The sequence below is a fragment of the Solea senegalensis genome, linkage group LG1, assembly GCF_019176455.1.
Source record: "Solea senegalensis isolate Sse05_10M linkage group LG1, IFAPA_SoseM_1, whole genome shotgun sequence".
NCBI lineage: Eukaryota > Metazoa > Chordata > Actinopteri > Pleuronectiformes > Soleidae > Solea > Solea senegalensis.
Genome location: NC_058021.1, coordinates 15,685,176 through 15,706,365, shown reverse-complemented (window position 1 = coordinate 15,706,365; position 21,190 = coordinate 15,685,176). Strand labels below are relative to the sequence as shown.

Here is a 21,190-nt window from a genome sequence, read left to right as displayed (position 1 = left end):
ACTCTTTAAACCAAACTACAACTTTTCATAGTGTCCATCTTTGCATATTGGCTCCCTGGTTTTCTCAGTTTATAGGTGATGACTGCATTTCTGATCATCTGACTCGAGCCCTGAAGAATCAATGTTTCTCAGCATGCATATGCTCACATGGGCTGATTTTGAGATATGCACACACTACTGCACAACTATCTGTAACCTTACCTTGACAACAATAACACCACACACATTTGATTAGTTCTTTTGTCCTGTCAAACTTTATGATGTTGCAGCCTCTTGAAGGAAACACACAAACAATTGGTATTATCACATATCTGAAGTGTCTTGAGATGTAATTTTAATTCATAGTGTTTGGTTTATTTGATCGTAACGTAAATTGACCATTGTCTTTTAAATTAAATAAGCATTCTTCTGTGGATGTAGTATTTATCTCTTTTAAAACGTAGTGCTTACAGTAGCACAACATTTTGGGTATTTGTTGTAAGCTAAATCTCTCAGAAACTTTGTTTATGTAATTTAGACTGGAAGCCCACAGCTTGGTGTGTTCGGGAGTCTCTGCTCAAAGCTGCTCGACATAGACCAGGGTGGTGTGCGTTTTACATGTTGTCTGAGATTTTGCAGGAGTAGCTTTGTTTGCTTGCTTGTTAACCTCTCTCCTCTCCCCCTCAGGATGGCTTGGATGCATTGGTGTATGACCTTGACTTCCCTGCCCTGAGGAAAAACAAGAGCATTGACAACTTCTTGAATAGATGTGAGTACCTTGCATCATGCTTTCTCCTTATGCCCTGATCTCTATATATGTCTTTTGCTGTAACCATTTATGTTTTCAGACCCCCTCTTATATGTGGGTATAAGTCGAGGCTCAGTAAAAAAGGCTGTTTTGGGTCACTGCCTCTATCTAGGCTTGGGCACAATAGGTGTCTGCTGCTTAGAGTCCCCAACAAAGGAGCTTTCATAAATGGTTGGTGACCCACATGGTGATGGCTTCGTTTTTTTCACTGTCTGTCCACAGCCTGCGGGAACCCTCATAACTATGTTTTAGACAAAACAAAAATGATCATTCAAAGTTTGAAAGTGTTTGTGACCAAATGTACCGATGTCATACTGATCTATTCTAACCCCCAATTCTCAGGTTACAGTGATTATGCAAAGGCTGGTCATAATTTTAGGAATACTTACTACTAAGAACCAATATTATAACATAAGAGTACATGAATTAAACTTCCACAATCACACATACAAAAATAATTAAACAAAACATTGAACAAACATACACTCACTTGTTACTCCTTTACTTTTTCTTTCTCTGGTATGACCCAATATTCCCCCCACCCCTTTTTATGACAGGGTTTGCCTTCTGTATCTGTCCTGTAAAGTGGTGTGATAAAAAATATTAATATTAATGTATCATGGGGGTCAGGTAGTAAGTTCCGACATTGACTTCTGTGCTTTTAAGTGCTTAGCTTTTCTTGTGTGCTTTTCTTAGTGTTTCCTCAAAGGCAGGTACCCATTTAAACTTATCAATACCCTATTTTCTTTACCTGCATGTGTATAAATGTACTTGTAGTTTAACAGCTTATTTTTCTCAACCATTGTGTGAGTTGGTTCATCGTCAGTATAATCCACTTGAGAACAACCAAAATGTCAGTGTGCTGCATTTGAATTATCAACCCAGGCTACTAAACCCTTGGGCAAAAACTGTCATTAGGCATCTCGTCAATTACTCTTGCTGCTGAACTTTTGTGTGAAGCACCGAAGTGATGGAAATGGATTGATGTATAATAGACGGGCTGTCTCGTGAGACACTGGTCCTCAGTTGTATGCGCTGCCTGAAGGGCTCTTAAGTTTGCCTGCTCTCATCCATATATTGTGCCTTGGACCCTGAACATACCAGCTGATTGCTCCATCTATGTATCTATGCTGTATCTCCGCTGTTTGCATCAGCAACGTAACAATATTTGTACCATTTGTAAACATTGCTTATATGTCAGTGGAGACTAGAGGTGACTCATTCTCAAATGTTCTTATTCTAATAGTTCACTGCTTGACTTTTTATTTTTAGATCAATTGAACTTGGATGCCCCCACTTCCCCCCTTTTCCATGCGATCCAGTGCCAGTTGTGACCCATGTGAATTGAAAATTATCCTCTTAGTCCAGTGATGACCAAATTTGGCTGAACAGTGAATAGTATCTCCCTTTGGGGAATTAGTATTGTTAAATCAGGGAAAGGCTAACTCTCAGTAAGAAACACACTTAACTTGAGCGACCTTTCTCGGCTGTGCAGAGACTTTTAGCTTTTTCCTCCTCTGTTTGCCAACATACTTTACATTACATGACATGTCATTTGGCGGACGCTTTTATCCGAAGCGACTTACAATAAGTGCATTTCAACATTTGGGTACAAACAAGAGCTAGAAGTAAGAACATACTGTTTTTTATGAAAATCTCTCATTGCATTCATCACAAGACCTTTCAGCTTTCTAGTATTTGTTGGTTTCTGGTTTAGCTTGTGGCTTGTTTTTAGCATGTCAAGCACATTCTGAGTCTTCCTACATCCATGAACTTTAAAATATTCAATTCTTTAAGCTGACAAAGCATAAAACCAATGTCCTCATCAGTCTAAAAAAATGTACGGGCTTGAATTTTGCCTTGCTATTATTTCCCTGTTCTAGCTTGAGGTGGAAACTGTATTGCATGTGCACAGCACCTAGGCCAGCTTTTGACTCTGGTCTGACTTAACTTAAACATGTAGTGTTAATTTAACTCTCAATCCTGTTGTCTGAATGTGTTAGTCCAACTTTGAAAACATCACTGCGTATTTGAAAGTCTGGTTTTAGTTGGACTGACACAATACTTTTTTTCTAATGTCAAGTGAACGTACTGAGTGGTGTTGACATCTATAACTTTGGCTGTGATGCGTTAGCATGTGAGGTCAAGGCTGTTCTTACAGGCCAATGCAACAACTTAGTCACATTTTAGTATTCTGCATACTCTATATACTGTAACATCCGTCTTCATTTTTATTTTTCAGATAAAGAAACTATTAGTAAAATTCGTGATCTACGGATGAAAGCTGAAGACTATGAGGTGGTTAAAGTTATTGGTAGGGGAGCATTTGGAGAAGTGCAATTGGTAAGAAAGTCATTTTTGTATCTATAAATCTCCAATACAATCCATATTTTTAGTAGTTAGAAATATATGCTCCAAAACAAGTTGTTTGTGAAATGTTGACTAAATTGTCACCTCAACATCTTAACAGGTAAGACACAAAGCCACAAGCAAAGTATATGCCATGAAGCTTCTGAGCAAGTTTGAGATGATCAAGAGGTCGGACTCTGCTTTCTTCTGGGAGGAGAGAGACATCATGGCTTTTGCCAATAGTTCATGGGTGGTGCAGGTAAGATGCAATGGAGATTAAGCATCCAAAAACATGTTCACCAAGGTTGATATTATCTGCAGCTCATATGCAAATCTTTGGATTCAGGTTACCTATTAAATCAATGACTACACTGAATGGCAGCTTCCTATTATCACTGATCATTTGTCTCTTCTTTCCAGCTCTTTTTTGCTTTCCAAGATGATCGCTACCTCTACATGGTGATGGAATACATGCCCGGTGGAGACTTGGTGAACTTAATGAGCAACTATGATGTCCCAGAGAAGTGGGCCCGCTTTTATACAGCCGAGGTGGTGCTAGCTCTGGCTGCAATCCACTCCATGGGGTTTATTCACAGGTAATAACAAAACTTCTCCATATCCCTGATGAGTGTTTCGTCTTGTAGTTGTTGTATAGCAGTGGGCAGAGCTGGTTCAGGATTTGTCCTGGTTACCTGATGGCTGGTCCAACTATGATCGGTTTTGTTGTATTTGAGTGTTGCATGCTTCTAGTACCCCATTGGTTGTGTGAGGGTAAATGAATATCAATAGGCAACCTAGCCTATCAAACTTTATTTTAGATAGTTAAATCTATGTTTTTCTTTCTCTTTTTATGTCTTTTGTCTTTGCGTTCCTTCTCTCGCTTCCCTCCAGCAGCTGCTGTATTACAGTGAAGCTTATTGTGTGTGTGTGTGGCTTTGGTTTTCAAATTGGCTGCAGTCAAACACATGGATTTGATGCATTTCTAATGAAACAGGGGTTTCTTGCCTCTGTGAGCCAGAAGGGCTTCTGAAATGTCCAAAGCAAGTATGGGAAAGTATTATATCTATCACAGTCTTGCACAAGGCTCTAGTCTAGAAGGAGTGGTGGAAACCTATGATCTAAGGGAAGAGCAGGAAGTAGCTCAGGAAGAAATGAATTGTATTTAGCATCTATGATAGATGCTGGTATAATAAATATAGGTCTCATACATTACTTGAGAAAACACATTTCTCTTTGACCCAAACTACCTGAATCCAAAACCAGTTATAAGGTTTTTAAAAAAGTTATAGTTATTGTGATCGTTGTTTTTAATTGTTTGTATGTTTATACAATGTTTCTATTCAGTTCAGTGCCATGATGCTTTAATATCTCTTGCACGACTTGAGGAATCAATCTGCTGTATACAGAACAGACGCAAGTTCCCTATTTGTCACCATTATTAAACGCTTACTAATACTATTTGACATACGAAGCCCTGTGCACAGCTACAGTGGTGGAGAATTCACACCGTGACAGATGTATCAGTTTGTTCTCTGCTGTTTTCCCATTAGTGGCTGGAAGTTGCAGTGAAAGGAAATTTCATGCAGTCATAAATTCTGCTCTCTCAATTCCCAGCTCCCTTCATACCTCATTACTTTGACTTATCACTGTAGCAGCATGCAGCACTTCCAGACAGCTCTGATGTCAAGAACTGCTTTCGTTAATGGCGCTGTCAGGCAGCATTCGCATGACCTGCAACGTTTTTCAGTTTGATTGTTCTATGCTTGGTTTTGATGCATTGTTTACATGTTGTATATTTGTTTGACATCACATTCTTTATGCCCTCGCAGGGACGTGAAGCCTGATAACATGTTGTTAGACAAATCAGGTCACTTAAAACTGGCAGACTTTGGGACCTGTATGAAAATGAACAAGGTATTGTCAATCTTTTCTTCAAACGAACCCTTTAATTATATAATTTATATAACTTAATAACGCTTAATGATGGTTGGCTTTTGTTTATTTATTTTATTTATTTATTTTTTCCTGGAAAATAATTCTTGCTCTCCTCAGGATGGTATGGTACGATGTGACACAGCAGTGGGAACTCCTGACTACATTTCGCCTGAGGTACTTAAATCCCAAGGAGGAGATGGCTATTATGGCAGAGAGTGCGACTGGTGGTCTGTGGGAGTGTTCCTGTATGAAATGCTAGTTGGTAAGTTGTTCATTCGTGATTCAACAAATTGAGTCAAAGGTTTCAAATAGTATGGTATTTTGTGCCATTTGTAAGTTTTTTTTTCTTTTTTAATATAAAACAATATTTCCTCATCCACCAGTGGCTCTTATTTGTCTGGTGTTTTGTACAGGTGACACTCCGTTCTATGCAGACTCACTGGTGGGGACGTATAGCAAAATTATGAACCACAAGAACGCCCTGACCTTCCCTGAAGACAGCGACATCTCCAACGATGCCAAGAATCTCATCTGTGCTTTCCTGACTGACAGGTCAGAGAGTGACTGGAACAAAAGCTGAATCCTGAAAGAGGGTCCTTATCTCTGACCCTCTCTTTATTGTTTGGGTCAAGTAGTTACAGGTGTTGAGGCCCCTCTGTGGAAGGATTTCAAGAACATTTCTTCTGCCGCTTTTGTAAAAATCACACTCTGAATTGTTCAAGTGTCACAACCCAGTATGTCCTCTTCACTGCTGTAGGGAAGTTCGGCTTGGACGTAACGGTGTAGATGAAATCAAGAGGCATCCTTTCTTCAAGAATGACCAGTGGACATGGGAGATCATCAGGGACGGTAAGGACATTTTTTAGCTAGGGTTACAGATTACATTCACACTTCCCATTCCAGCTGGCTGTTTGCTTTTTGTTATTGCAAAGCAACCTTGTTTTACATTTGACCTATTACAGACAGTTGCAGGAAATTCTTGTGGATGAGCCATTCATTCAGCATCCTATTCGAAGACCAAACATGATTGCTGGCAGTACTGCATTTCTGAGGCCAACAACAGGGGAAGCAGTTAGATGCAAATGTTAATGCGTTGGCATTGAGTCTGGAGCGGAGAGAGATTAGAAATACATGGCTTAATCCAGTCACTTGAGTCGGTACTTAAATGGCTTTATATTTATTACTTAATGTCCTACATTAACCAAAATAATACTGGGACTTACAATCTTCGGTCTCCGGATTTGTTCTTGCTGTCTGTCCCAAATGTCAAAACTGAACGGTTAGAAAGGTTAGCTGCGCGCTCTGCCTGGAACATGTTACAGAAAACTTTGAAACAAAAGGAGTTGGTCTCATTGAACACTTTTATAGAAAAATGGATGACCTGGAGGCAGAAACATCTGGCTGTATATGTTTTGCCTGAGGCTTTTATTATTGTAGCTGACCTTGAAATGTTTGCAGTTTTGGATGCTAAGTGATTTTAATGTTTGTGTCCACCTTGTGTTTGTGTGTATGTATGACTGTGCTACTGCCTGTCTTGGCCAGGACACTCTTGTAAAAGAGATTTTTAACCTCAGTGAGGCTTTTCCTGGTTAAATAAAGGTTAAATAAAATAAATAAATACAAATAAAACTTGACTAGGCTGAAGTCAGCACTTAAGTGTTTGTTTCCTTTTTGTTTCACAGGCTAATCAGCTCTGCTAGCTGTCTGGTTTCCTTTTGATTTAAAGAGATTTCAAAAGAAAGCTCATCTAGAAAAACTCAAAATGTAATGCAGATGGGGGGGAAAAAAGAAACAACTTAAAATTGTAGTGTTTGGAGAGAGTAATTAGCCAAACATTTAAAAACAAAGGGATCATTTAAATGCCTTGTCTGATCTTATTAGTTTTATTTGTGTATTCATGTGTGAAGATTGGTGAGTGAACTTTTGCGTGATTGTAAGTTACAGGCTTGTCTCACAGCTATGCTTAGAGACGTAAACAAACCCTTAGGTAAGAATAGGTAAAGCCCATATATTTGAAGATGATTTTGAGGCATTTACATGATGTGCTTTTTAAAACACGGGATAAATGATTCATAATGAACTATGGTGGCTTTATATTGCCTATCATGAATCTTCTGTCTCCTCGTGCCATTTACAGCGGCTGCCCCAGTTGTACCTGAACTGAGCAGTGACATCGACACCAGTAATTTTGACGACATTGAAGAGGACCGGGGAGAGGAGGAGACCTTTCCTGTACCGAAGGCCTTTGTGGGCAACCAGCTCCCCTTTGTAGGCTTCACTTACTACAGCAGCAAGCAGTAAGTCTTTTTTTCCTGTTAAACTGATTTTTAAGTTTAGTTTGTTACTAGATAATGATAAGAACATGTCATTTTCAAGTCCTTTACGCAGCTCCACCACCTCAAAGACCAGTGACAAACGTAGCAGCTCCACAAAGGAAGACAAGAGTCATGTTAGTAGAAGACTACTATATTCATTGTTTTGATTTACACAATATCTGCCAGTTTTCTAATCTACGGTATGCCTCTGTTTAGCTGGAAAACCTCCAAAAACGAATCTACCATCTAGAGGAACAGCTCCACAGTGAGATGCAGCAGAAGGATGAGTTGGAACAGAAATGCAGGTATGACATGAGACACGTACAGAGGCGTGTTAATGCTTATTGAAAATGTATGCAAATTTAAAAACGGTTTTATTTTGTCTCGCTAAATTATGTTTATTATGAAAAACCTATTTCACAAAGAGAAACCAGGCTATTGCTGGATTTCACATCAAATTTTACAACACGTACAACATAAAATCTAGTTTGTGAGAATGGCTGATATGGCAGTTAACATTATGATAATGAAAAAAAGTTTCAAATTAGCCTATGGACAAAGAAAAAATTAAGATAACGAATCCAGTTCATTGTAAATTTTGCATTAGAAATTAAACACTTCATAATCACACATTTCACAAATCTGAGGCAAAACCTTAATGTCAGTCATATGATACGTCTCAAAGTGTGTTTGCACTGTGCATAAACATGATATTGATGTTTAATGGACCTTTGTTAATATTAATATTGTGATTTTATATTGTTACTGAATTATTGTCCACATCGGTTTGTAAGCGTTTTTTTTTCTCTGCTCCTCGTAGGACATCCAACAACAAGATTGAGAAGATCATGAAAGAACTGGATGAAGAGGTTAACTTGACACCTTCACTATTTTTAAATTATGAACAGATCTTAATCTGACGTTGTTGGCTGCTTTGTTATATCTGTGTAAAGAAACGAAAGAAACTTTTCTATTTTCAAAACAAGCATTCAGCGAGTTTGTCTCTGCCTCATGACTGCTCGCTTGTCCCTCACCACAGGCGAACCTTCGTAAGAATACAGAAGCCAGCATGTCTATACTGGAGAAGGAAAAGCTCATGATGCAGCACCGATTCACAGAGTACCAAAGAAAAGCCGACCAGGACGCAGAGAAGAGACGCAATCTGGAGAATGAGGGTAAAGATAATGAGGTGCTGCTGATGCACGATTCAGAAACTTTGCAATTTAAGGATAATTGCAGAGTGAAGCGGTGACGCACTCTGTGTTTGAACATAGTTTTGTAATATGGTAATGCCCTCATCCGCTCAGTATCATTTGATGTGGCCAAGGCTGATGCTCAAATGACCCTCTTCACCTTGCTTGCTGCTAACCACACATCTAATTGTAAAAGTGCTACATGCACATGTCGCTTTGAATTTCCCATTGACTTACACAGATGATGGCACTAAATGCACTACTGTGTGTGTATACAGATTGTAAAATGTGATTTTTGAAATGTCTCTGCTTTGTTTTCTTCACAGTGTCAACTTTAAAGGAGCAGCTTGAAGATATGAGGAAGATCAGTCACAACTCGCAGGCCTCAAACGACAAGATTGTCCAGCTGCAGAATCAGGTACTGTTGACATGTACACATGCAGTCTGACGAATGGTCAAAACTCCCTAAGCCTCCGCCCGTCCTCACCATGTCTGTTTTGATTGGCAGCTGGAGGAGGCCAATGACCTGCTGCGCGCAGAGTCGGACACCGCTGCGAGACTGAGGAAGAGTCACACGGAGATGGCAAAGTCAATGAGTCAGCTGGAGAGTTTGAACCGTGAGATGCAGGAGAGGAGCCGTGCAGGAGACGCAGAGAAGGCGCAGCTGGAGAAGGAGCTTCTGCTTCTTCAGAGCACCTTGGACTCTGAGAGGAGGAACTACAGCCTTGGATCTGAGGAGATCAGGGAGCTGCAAGGTGACCCATGGACATCATCTAAAATCATAATGGCGTGACAAAATCACAAGTGCTCCGTTTGTATTTTTAGAATATAATGTGCTGTTTATTACAGATGCACACTGGTGACTAAATCAAACATTTGGACAGACGTATACAGTCAAAAAACAACTCATTGTCATTTACACTCGCTAGAATGTTCACAAATTCCACCTAATAGGAGCTGACACACTCTCCCTGACAGCTTTTGGACATGCTCAATCACTGACGTTGCCCACAGCACACAAATTCATCTCTGATTCATCTGTCAGCCACTTTAATTCAGTCCTATAAGTCAGTCATAATAGTGGTATAAAGTTTGTCAATCAATGTCTGAGACTCCATCTGTGAACTATGAAATATCCGACTGTTTGTCTTTCATCCTCAGCGAGGATGTCAGGATTGCAAGAGGATAACAAAAACTTGAAGCTCAGCCTCTCTAAAATGGAGGCAGAACGGAAACAATCCCAGGAAAGGAGTAATAACATGGAGAAGGTATACGCTGGCTGTAGTCTTTATGCATACATGTCGGTGCTTTCTGTGCATCTTGTTTTTTTAATTAGATGTTGTGGAGTCCTGCTTCATGTTGTTTTCCTGGTTCTCATTTTCTCCCCACCAGGAAAAGAACAATCTTGAAATAGACCTCAACTACAAACTTAAGACCCTGCAGCAGCGTCTTGAGCAAGAACAGACGGAACACAGGGTGACGCGGGCACAGCTCACTGACAAATACGAGTCTATTGAAGAAGCCAAATCAGCTGCAATGAATGGTATGTCAGTCCTGTGTCGGAGCTTGTCTTACTTGCTGTTTTTCACTATGCTTTTTCCTATTTCCATTTCTTTCCCTCTTTTTTTGTGCTCTCTTCATTATTTGTTGTCCCCATTTCTATAGCTGTCACACCACCACCTTCTCCCTGCATTGTCTTTCTTTTATAATGTTGTATCAGACTCACCTCCAGGGGCAGTTTTGGGTGGGAGGAATTCTGGTATAAACTAGTCAGGACATTGCCACATTGCATATTAAAGCTGGACTCTAAAGCATTTTTTTTTTTTGCAATAGAAGAATGTTAGGTGCAGAGGATTTATTGCCCTTTATCTTGTTTTTGCTTGAATAGAGAATAGTTCAGCCTCTCCTTGTCTAATTTCTTCCATACTGAGATTCTTTTAGCCCTTTTGACTTAGGGCCAGAGATTTTTTGAAAGTTAAAATCATTTTGGTTTACAGAAAACATGGAGTGTCAAACATGTTCGCAAAACAAAATAAACACATGATGACGAAAGACACTGTACATTGTCTTGACGCATGCATTGATCACGGTGAAATCTTTCCAAATACTGAAATGATTATGGATGTTCAGTTTGGCAGTGGGGAAAGAGCTCACTCTTAATCTTTCATCTTGCTTCTCCAGCTGTTCAGCAGAAGATGTCTGAGGAGAATGGAGCCAGGATGAGAGCTGAAAGCCGAGTAGTGGAGGTGGAGAAGCAGTGTTCAATGCTAGAGTTTGACCTCAAGCAGTCTGTGCAGAAGATGGAGCAGCTGATGAAGCAAAAAGAGAGGCTGGAAGATGACGTAAGTAACCTCACTTTCACCTTGACAGTCTTAGTAAAAAATCAAGATCCCTTTGCACTGCTTTCGTGTGCTTTGGTAATGTGACATCTCACATTTCCTTATGTCATCAATCTTCAGGTAAAGAACCTGCGGATACAGTTGGAGCAGGAGTCGAGCAAGCGCATCCTGTCTCAGAATGACTTGAAGAGCCGCACACAGGAAGTGGACCGTCTTAGGTGTTCAGAGAAGCAGCTCAAACAAGAGATCAACGCAGCACTAGAGACTAAACGGTCACTGGAGTTCCAGTTGGCACAGCTGACCAAGTGAGTCATTTCTCTAATACAAATACTGCTCATACAACGTTGACTACATATGACTTGGGTCAGTCATTCCCAGAGGCTTGGTTGGGAACCACTGATGGGTCGTGGGAATCTTTCTTTGGGTGGATGCCAAATAAAATTGCTTAATTTTTCCACAGCCTTTTAATTAAGAATTATTAAATAGCATGAATTAAAGTAAATTGTACTTCATTTATCCAACATATCTCTTTCAAAAGGCCGGTTTACAGAAATGTGAGCATTATACATTATCGCTCTTGTCACTATTTTTATTGTTAATCAGGTCTTGATAATTTTGTCAACTTTAACGAGTGGGTCCCCCACATACAAACGTGTAGGAAACACTTACTCGGATAACATGTAACATGGTGCGTTGACTGCATAAAATAGACAAACAAAGACAGAATAGAATATGATGTTTTCTTGGAAAAATTTAAACATCTGAGCCAGTTGTGCATCTCATTTTATTCTCAAAGAAACTGGCAGTATCCTCCGTCTGGTATTTGGACTTTCTGTTGTTGCTGAACTGCCCAATAATGCTCTTTGAACGTTAAGACATAAATTGCCTTCCAATTGCTTGTTATTTTCAAATAAGTGCTATTATTCCAGCTTAGAGGGGTGAGAATGCCAAAGCTGCTCTGTGACAGCGTTTACACCACAAGATTAGGGTTTACACCGAGTTCAGCTCCTTCCAATCCATTCCTAATCCCCTGGCGAGCACAACAGCCAGTGCTACTTGTTGCCCTCACTTCAGTGACTGTGTTTGTATGGTTTGTCTACAGTGTGTAACTTTATTTTTTGTTGATGTTATTCTACCTCTATTTGTCTCCATCAGACCTGACTGAGGGAGCAATTTTCAGTCCAACTCCAAAGTATTTGCTGTCTCACCAAAATGTTGCTGTTCCATCTGTCTGTGTTGAAATAAAACCAATAACTTTCTGTGTGCAGTGCAGCAACGTTGCCAGGTGACATAAGATCTAAAAACTGCAGAGTCATGTGGAGCTGATAGACTGAATCAGAGCAAGGGTTAACCCTAACCCTTGCGAGAACTCATTTGACAGTGGTTTGAACCTAATAGATATCAAAGCTACGTGCTATAGCTTTAAAGAGTTTTGTTTTACAGAAACTGCCTCAACTTATGAGAGGAAATATCTGGGTAAAAGTAGCCAGATACGTTGGTTTACTGAAGAAATGAAAATGAAGTCTTTTTCTTTTTTTTTGCTGTGTTACCAGACAATACAGAGGCAACGAGGGACAGATGAGGGAACTTCAAGACCAGCTTGAGGCCGAACAGTATTTTTCTGTAAGTATAATTCTCTGTTCCTATGCATTTCTGTCCTCTTGATTCAGTTTGACATATGTGGAATAACCGATTTGTCCACCCCCCTTCAGACACTTTACAAAACTCAGGTTAAGGAACTAAAAGAGGAGCTTGAGGAAAGGAACCGACTGGTACAAGATGCTCAAAAGAGGGTGCAGGATTTGTGCAGTGAAAGGTAAGAAACCGAAGACTCTTCATGCACATAGCAGCCCTGTGACTCTTTTTTTTTAGATTAAACCCTCTAAATATTGATAACTGACCAAAAAATATATATATATATTATTTGTGTCTGAAGCTGTCCAAAAAGCTGAAATAAGGAAGGTTTTATTCAACTAATATTCAACGTTTGTTTCATCCTGGACAAAGGGACTCCCTGTCTGCCCAGCTGGATCTGACAGTAACCAAGGCAGAATCAGAGCAGCTTGCGCGGGCACTTCAGGAGGAACAGTACTTTGAGCTCAGCCAGGAGAATAAGAAGGCAGTGACCAGATATAAGCAGGAGGTTGGGGAAAAAGATGCCACCATTTCACGGGTAAGAACACCAGAAATATCTAAATATGTCGATGCAACGGGAGTTTAATAGCTTCCTTCGCCCTGTCGATATATTTGTATTATTCATGTAGAGGGTTAGTTGTCACGAAAACAATAACCTTAAAAATTCCTCTGCAGCTCGAGGAATCTCATAAAACTCTGACCAAAGATGTGGAGAATCTCAGCAAAGAGAAGGGCGAACTGAATGAGAAGCTGAAAACTCAGGAAGAAGGTACTGTCCCCTTTTGGTAACAGGGTTCCCATGGGAAAAGAAAAGAAAGACCTTGGAATTTTTTTGTAAATGTTTGATTTCAGGTGTGAAAATAACATAAGCTGTATGCTTATATTTGGATACAATTCTGTTTGCTGCCTCTCTCTTTTGAGGTGCTGTCTTGGAGAAAACTGTTAGCTTGTTTTACTATAAAATTCTTAAACTTTGTAACGTAACTAACTTTGATCTGTGTCTGAAACTATGCTGGCTCCTTGAGAATGGGCTCCCTGGTCCTGAAAGTTGTTTGACAAGCTCTTGAAATGAATGTAGTATGTAGTAGTGGGTCTACAGTTTCTCCCTGCTATGTTGTAATTATGCTGTTTTCCCTGACAGAGTACGTAGCTCAGAAGGAGGAGATTGCAAATACAATCAGGGCCAACTATGAGAAGGTCCTCACCACAGAGCGCACACTGAAGACTCAGGTAAACGCGGGCACTTGTGGTCCGACAGTGAACACCGGTTATGTAACTGTACAATGGTGGCTGATTGATCGACCTCTATCTGCCAGGCGGTGAACAAGCTGGCAGAGATCATGAACCGCAAGGACATGAAGCTGGACCAGAAGAAGAAGGGCAGTACTGCAGACCTGCGGAAGAAAGAGAAGGAGAACCGCAAGCTTCAGCTGGACCTTAATCAGGAGAAGGAGAAGTTCAACCACATGGCCATCAAGTATCAGAAGGAGCTGAGTGAGATGCAGGCGGTAAGTTGACATCAGTGTGTTGCGGTAGAATCTAGTCCCGACGTTTTGATATCCTCACTTTCTCACCAACAGCAACTGGCAGAAGAATGCACGTATCGCAACGAGCTGCAGATGCAGCTGGACAGTAAGGAGAGCGATATCGAGCAGCTTCGGGAGAAACTGAACGACCTGCAACAGCGCATGGATAACTCGAGTGTTACCAGTTTGCAGACCGATGAGACGGACAGCAACATTGCAGGTAAGGTCACCTCTGGGTTTAACTGGACTCTGCACCTTCTAATACTAACACTGAAAGGACACAAAGTCTCAAATACAGGAATAAAAAAAACAAACATTTAAACATTTAAAAAATTTAAATTACGTTCAGTAACATCGACACAGTTGTCAAATGTACAAGTCCGTTGTAGATATTCATGATGTAATTATATAGTGTCATGGTTAAAGTCGGTTGTTCTATATTCTATAACGTAGGATATAAGAATTAAAAAGTAGCATTTCCAGCAATAAGATTTTTTACTCTCAAGAAGTAAAAATAAATGATTCATGTGTTGTGTATGTTAACAAGATCGTACTCAATGTTTGTTGGACCGACAGTTCAACAGATGCCTGCATGCCTTTACTTCTAAGTTTGGTATATGAAGGTGTAGAAAGCTGAGACAGCTGCTGCAGTTACTGCCATATGCAAGATCTAACATGAAGACAAATGTAATAATGATGCACCGATTGTGTTATTCTGTGCCAGTACAGATTTAGACAATACTGTAGCTCATACTGATGTTGACGTTTCATTTGTTTTTACTTTTTGTGTTTTGGCTTTTTTTTTTCTGTAAGATTTTTTAGTATACAGAAAAACGTCAGCTGAATGTCATCTAATTTTCTGATCGGCAAAGGCGAATATTGGCGGATACCAATGTACAACTGATTAATCAGTGCATCGTTTAGAATGAACTTTGTTCTAGGTCTGTTTTTCATGTTTTGCTCGTATCTGTGGTTAAACCATTCTCTCTTTATTCCCCTCATGTCCAGTTGGTTCTCCTTGCTCTTCTTATCTTTGTAACTACTATTCCTTTCCCTCTGTGAGTAACTGAGTGGACGAGCCCCTTTGCCTGGCCTGTGCTGCAGCTCTCGTGTGTTTGTCTTTTTTGCCCCTGATTTTTTTTTTTTTTTGCCAGACGTGATAGAGCCTCCTCTGCTGTGTGGATTCATGAAACACTTTTGAAAGAAGCCTTAAGGAGTGGCATATAAATGAAATTTAAACGTTATTGTGACCACCTGATCGACCAAATTTATGGACTAATATTAACCGAATGTTAAGTGACCACACTGGCGCAATGACTTGGTGTAAGGTGACCACATCACGTCACTGACTTCAGGTTTACCACATCACTCGTAGCACCTTTCAAAATGTGTCTTGAAACTGACTTCTTTCACAGCACTGTGCACCTCCAACACTGATATTATTCGTTTAATATGTTTTTTTGTTGGCATGTTCACTCTGAAGTTCGGCTCTTGTTGGACACAAAGACTTCCCAATGTCACACCTAGCAGACAAGTCCCTCTCGGTTCAATATTCCTGTGTTGTTTCAGCTGCATGCACTTATGAATTATCATTTCTACACCTATCAAAGGAGTGAGTGATCAAAACTAATTTGGCGTAAATGAACACCGAAATCCTGCTGAAAAGCCTTTATTACGGTGTTTTAACACGAATAATGATAAAATCTTCCATGCTCTTTTAACAAGGATTTACGTGTGTCTAACATTTTCCTCCTGCATGGGGAGTGTTTAGTCGCAGCATGAGATATCTAGATGTATATCCTTCGTCACCTACTCCAGTGCAGTTACTATAATGCTGGTAGAACTACATCAGGGGTTGACCTGCAGTTTGGCAACACTTATGACCTTTGAGACTTCAAACTTTTCGTCCCTTCAGTTGAGTTTGGATTTGAATCACTGCATGGCCAGTGTCTCCCGTGCATTGGTTGTATTGAATTAAATTTGCGTCTTTTTTACTTTCGACTTTCAGAATCCAGATTGGAGGGTTGGCTGTCTATTCCTAATCGTGCGAATATCAAGCGATACGGATGGAAGAAGCAGGTGTGTTGTGTTTACTTCGCATTGCTTCTGTTTAAGAACATTATCTGAATTGGCCAATATCGGCCTTCATGCCATTGTCTTCTTCATTTTTACAGTATGTGGTGGTGAGCAGTAAGAAGATCCTGTTCTACAATGATGAGCAGGATAAGGAACAGTCCAACCCCTCAATGGTACTAGATATAGAGTAAGTTATTGGTTTTTTTTAATATATGTACTGTATGTGTATATATATATATATATATATATGTAAATGTGTATATATATGTAAAGTGTGTGTTTTCAGAATCAGTGACTCATCTGTAGTTGTTGATTTTGTGTTTTCCTTCGCAGTAAACTATTTCATGTTAGACCAGTCACTCAAGGAGACGTGTACCGGGCTGAGACGGAAGAGATTCCAAGGATATTCCAGGTAGGAGCTCTGTCTTTCCCCGGAGATGTCTCTTGCTTTTTGAATCACCACATCTCCTCTGCAACACTGTACTCCCGATGCCAAAATGTCAGATTTCACAAGTTCTTGCTCAGCCTCAGAAATGTGTATTTTAAGGCAGAGTTTCTCTGGTTTTTCAGATTCTGTATGCCAATGAAGGAGAGTGCAGGAAGGAGGCGGACATGGAGACAGTCCCTCAGGGCGACAAGACTAACTGTCTCCCACACAAGGGTCATGAGTTCATCCCCACGCTATATCACTTCCCTTCGAACTGCGAGGCCTGCTCCAAGCCTTTGTGGCACGTCTTCAAGCCGCCTCCGGCCCTGGAGTGTCGCCGCTGCCATGTTAAGTGCCACAAGGACCATCTTGACAAAAAGGAAGATGTTATTGCTCCTTGCAAAGGTAACCTTCCTGAAGTCTTGTTCTTATTGGTCCTGCATTCTGTTGATGGATGATCATAGCTTGTATATTATATTTCTAGGAGAACTGCAACTACTTATTCATTTCGTTATTGTTTAATCTGTCAATTATTCTCTCCATAAACCTCCATTAAATGCAGAAAAACAAACCAATAAATTGTCATTGAGGAACAAATGAACTCAGAAAGGATTCACATTTCAGAACCTGATATCAGAGAGCGCATTTTTATCCCTCTATTCATTCAAGGAACATCAGTCTGTCCATCCTTTAATAGCATAACTGTCCCAACAGTTTGTGTGACAGGCTTCAAACTTGGCAAGTGACTTATTAAGGGCAACAGTGTGTGCGGTGCTGACTTTGCCAATGTTTGGACGATAAATGTAACAGATGTTGGTATAAATGTGACCGATGTATTGATAAATGAGCCACTTCCACCCCTCTCATCTCACATAGAGACAGACATGTCCTCACTTAACTTTAATCTGTTTACAGGTTACCGTGGCAAAAGAAAATCACCCAAATCAATTCATTTGTTATGAAAAGGGTTATTGATGAATTAAAGTGGCAATGTGACCAAATCTAAGCCACACAGGAGTGAACAAATGAAAAGAAAACACAATATGAATTAAATCATTCTGTCTTTCTTTCACATCAGAGTCAGAGAACACATAATAACATAGCAAGTGGTGAATACATGTTATCTGTCGGTCATAAATACATTATAAAACTGAAGCTGCTGGCCGCAATCTGACACACGCTGGACTTTGGACATGCCTGACTTAATATGATTTGGCATAGTAACTCAAGAAATCTTCTGTGAAAATAATCCTTATTTGTAGCTCTGACTTCTGGATGCAGTTAGCATTTGTGCTCGCTTGATGCTTCTTGACCAACATCCTCTCATGCCATCTCCCACAGTAAATTATGATGTGACCTCTGCCCGGGACATGCTCCTGCTGGCTCTGACCCAGGATGAGCAGAAGAAGTGGATTGGTCACCTTGGAAAGAAGATTCCCAAGACCCCACCATCTACATTTTCTCGAGCCTCTCCTCGTTCTATGTCCACTCGCTCTGGACCAAACCAGTCCTTCCGCAGGAACCCTAAAAGCAATACAGGAAAGCTGAGGTAACTCGACAGTATGGGGCTAATTTCTGTTTTTTTTTTAGATACATATATATTTTTTTTTTTATCAGGTTGTGCATCAATACGGTGTTTTTTTTTCAGTTGCTAGTGTTCTAATGGCTATAGCTAACTGCGTGACCTACAATAGAGCATTGCAATATTGCTTTAGGCAGTAAGTGGAGGGTGTGCTACAGTCAGAAGTCTTATTTTATCCCATCTGGTGGGCTGAGCTGAGATGTGGTTAAGTCAGTCACATGACCTGCTGTTTGTCTCCTGTGTTGTAGCAGAGCGCAGTCCAGCCTCCACGCAGCAGACACAACATCCAGCACTTGTTGACAGGAACTTCTTCAGAAAGTGTTGTTAACTTTTTAGACCTTTGGTCTAAAGAATTAAACTTTTCTATTTATTAATTGTGTTACTGGGTGTTTCTAACACAAGACACTTCCTGATTGGTTGGTTGGTTGGTTGACTCCTGGGCTTTTTCCAGTTGACACTTTGGATTCTTGTTGTTTTTCTAATTGGCACTAATGTGTTGTTGGGTTCAGTAACTAACGTGATAGACTTACAGTACAACTGGTTAGAATGGTCCACTTGTTTTTTTTACCATACCGGTCAAACATGATGCAAAGGTGTTAATGGTGTTGCAGTGTCTGTAAACGAGCTTTTCTGTTGTCTGTTGACTCAAATTGGGTTACTAACCAAGTATAAGATATTGTCTTTCTTTTACTGGACACCTGTCTCTATTCTTTCTTTCAGCTAACCATCTGAACCGTTCCTCATCTTCAGAAATGGAGAAACCTGTATTATAGAAAATTCATTTAAAGAAAAAAAAAATATATCAATAAAAAAACCAGCTCTGGAAAATTGCAAACACATCAGACAAAAGGCATCATGGACATTACAGATGCCTGATCCCCTCTCTCTGTCACTTTACTTCTCAAGAACACCATCCAACTCGACTTGCAGCTCTCCACTTTGACCAGAAGATGGCACACTCGTCATGAACTGAACATGGACAGTGCAGCGATATTAAAGAGCTATTCTGAGTTTTTAATATTATGACAGTTCTAATTCTGATGGAAACAGGAGGTTAAAACGGGGGTTTGCTGGGATTCCTGCAAGTATGCGTTTGGTTTAAGGTACTGTCATACAGGGATTTTCCAGTCTGCAGTGAGTGGTTGTGCCTCAGGTGGAACACAAATATCTGTTGTTTCTTTCCACACCTGACAGATACCCAAGCTAAATGCAAGCATACTTCTGTTTCCAGCTACAAAAACAAATGACACATGCCTTTGTCTCTGGCCTTTTTTTTTGCCTTTATTCTTATCACTTTACAATTCACTTATCAGGTTTGGGGCGGAGTATTGGGACACGAGTATTAGATGTTTTGAGTATTGAGTGAGGAGCATGCAAGATCATGATTTAAATCTATGCATTATTTTATTATAATTATTTTTATTGCTCCAAGCCATAAGGAATGTTCCATTGTAATGGCATGTAGGAGTCCTGAAACTTAATTGATTTCCTTTGTTTTTGTTGTTTATTTGGTACATTGTATTTTTTTTTCTTGTATTTTTTTGTAATGTATTGCCTTACATTGATTCATAGAAAATGGTTCAAAAGGAAAACATTAAGTTAACAAATGTAAAACTGCACTGTTTAAATTGTAAATTATTTGTAGAAGACTAAACAGGTGTAGCATTTGGCCCACCTAGTGCCTTAACGTTTGGATATTGATTTTATTGCCATATCTGTTTGGTTATTTCTTTTTCTCCAAAACAAGACAAATCTTAACTCTTCCATCATTTGGGTTTTTTTTTTTGTTTTTGTTTTTTTTTAAGAAATTGCCACTTATTTTGTGGTTTTATCAGAATTTACTGTTTCTGGTTAAAGTGTGTATATATACATACATATATATATATATACATAACATTACCTCTTTATGGACACATTGCAATAGAGTTAGTGTGTCAAAAACGAAGTCCCCAGACTCAGTTCAAACGACATATATTGGGATGGTGTACTTACAGCAAGCCTACCTGCGTCAATGACTGTCCTTGTTAACATTGACGAGTTGTGTCTCTAACATGGTAATGTCCCGTTAATGCAGACCCCCCAGGGTGTATATAATAAGAGAGACATGAGGATTATGGAATACCTCCGCAATCTTTTCATTTGTAACTTTTTGTTCAGTTTAAAAAAAAAGCACTGGAACTATGATCTACTCTTGTCTTGGATAATTTGCATGGTTAATTGCATTGGAGTCCGCACTGATGGATATGTCAATAAACATATCTTTGTCATCTGTTGTGTACTAGTTTTCAATGGATGCTTCGAATGCTTCATAAATCTGAGTATCTGTACTTTGTTATTTGTATTTCTAGCAACTTTAACTCCAATACATCTCCCCCCAACTATTTTCGTTACCAAATAAAATCAGGAGAGTTGATAAATGGTTGGTAATGTTCTTGACTGCTCAAAGCTGCTTTACAAGCTCATTCAAGCAGATGACTCGCTCTGCTACTGAGCTACCATTCTTCTAACTGCTTTTTAAATACTTTTACTTCTAAAACTTAAGTTCATTTTGGTTCTTAAGTACATAAATGTCATATACTTCTACTCTATTGTAAAGGTGACTTCAACTTCTACCAAAGTAATTTTCTGGTAAGATGCTTGTACTTTTATTCAAGTATCCCGTTTAGGTACTTCATACAAGACTTAACTTAAATGTGGGATACAACAGTTGCTGTTGAAAAACCTCACTTCAGAAGGGGAGGAATGAGGGTTTACCAAGGGTTTACCAAGAGCCACCAGAATACTTTATTGATCCCTGAGGCAAATTCTTCTGTTACAGCCGCTACTATTCAAAGAACATGAAACAAGGATAGAAATATATAAGAATAAAGCCTAGGTTAGATAATGGTTTTTGAGTAATAATAATACAACCATGTTATTGTTATGTTTTGTGTTCTAATGTCAAATAGGGAGATAAGACATTTTTCTTAAGGTACTTTATGGTCTAATAAATATTCTTACTTTTATAAGAGAAGTTGCTCTTTGTC

General features: G+C 39.6%; 1 protein-coding gene across 2 annotated transcripts in view; it reads left to right on the top strand.

Moving 5' to 3' along the window:
* The window catches only part of rock1 (Rho-associated, coiled-coil containing protein kinase 1), a 29,125-nt gene extending 8,694 nt beyond the window's left edge, over positions 1-20,431 (top strand). Inside the window, exons 2-33 of one of the 2 annotated variants that reach the window (XM_044021011.1) lie at positions 667-748; positions 3,030-3,130; positions 3,258-3,395; positions 3,557-3,732; positions 4,966-5,050; positions 5,189-5,333; positions 5,485-5,623; positions 5,829-5,920; positions 7,209-7,368; positions 7,448-7,520; positions 7,603-7,691; positions 8,207-8,255; positions 8,426-8,561; positions 8,906-8,997; positions 9,088-9,334; positions 9,741-9,847; positions 9,972-10,122; positions 10,761-10,921; positions 11,039-11,223; positions 12,472-12,541; positions 12,631-12,734; positions 12,926-13,091; positions 13,229-13,322; positions 13,695-13,783; positions 13,870-14,061; positions 14,134-14,299; positions 16,088-16,158; positions 16,254-16,342; positions 16,489-16,567; positions 16,726-16,987; positions 17,924-18,131; positions 18,885-20,431. In XM_044021011.1, the coding sequence (XP_043876946.1) occupies positions 667-748; positions 3,030-3,130; positions 3,258-3,395; positions 3,557-3,732; positions 4,966-5,050; positions 5,189-5,333; positions 5,485-5,623; positions 5,829-5,920; positions 7,209-7,368; positions 7,448-7,520; positions 7,603-7,691; positions 8,207-8,255; positions 8,426-8,561; positions 8,906-8,997; positions 9,088-9,334; positions 9,741-9,847; positions 9,972-10,122; positions 10,761-10,921; positions 11,039-11,223; positions 12,472-12,541; positions 12,631-12,734; positions 12,926-13,091; positions 13,229-13,322; positions 13,695-13,783; positions 13,870-14,061; positions 14,134-14,299; positions 16,088-16,158; positions 16,254-16,342; positions 16,489-16,567; positions 16,726-16,987; positions 17,924-18,131; positions 18,885-18,888 (4,002 nt within the window). In that variant the 3' untranslated portion in view covers positions 18,889-20,431. Of the gene's footprint in view, positions 1-666; positions 749-3,029; positions 3,131-3,257; positions 3,396-3,556; positions 3,733-4,965; positions 5,051-5,188; positions 5,334-5,484; positions 5,624-5,828; positions 5,921-7,208; positions 7,369-7,447; positions 7,521-7,602; positions 7,692-8,206; positions 8,256-8,425; positions 8,562-8,905; positions 8,998-9,087; positions 9,335-9,740; positions 9,848-9,971; positions 10,123-10,760; positions 10,922-11,038; positions 11,224-12,471; positions 12,542-12,630; positions 12,735-12,925; positions 13,092-13,228; positions 13,323-13,694; positions 13,784-13,869; positions 14,062-14,133; positions 14,300-16,087; positions 16,159-16,253; positions 16,343-16,488; positions 16,568-16,725; positions 16,988-17,923; positions 18,132-18,412 lie in introns of both variants that reach the window. The other variant, XM_044021002.1, reaches the window with a different exon arrangement.
* The last annotated feature ends 759 nt before the right edge of the window (positions 20,432-21,190 follow it).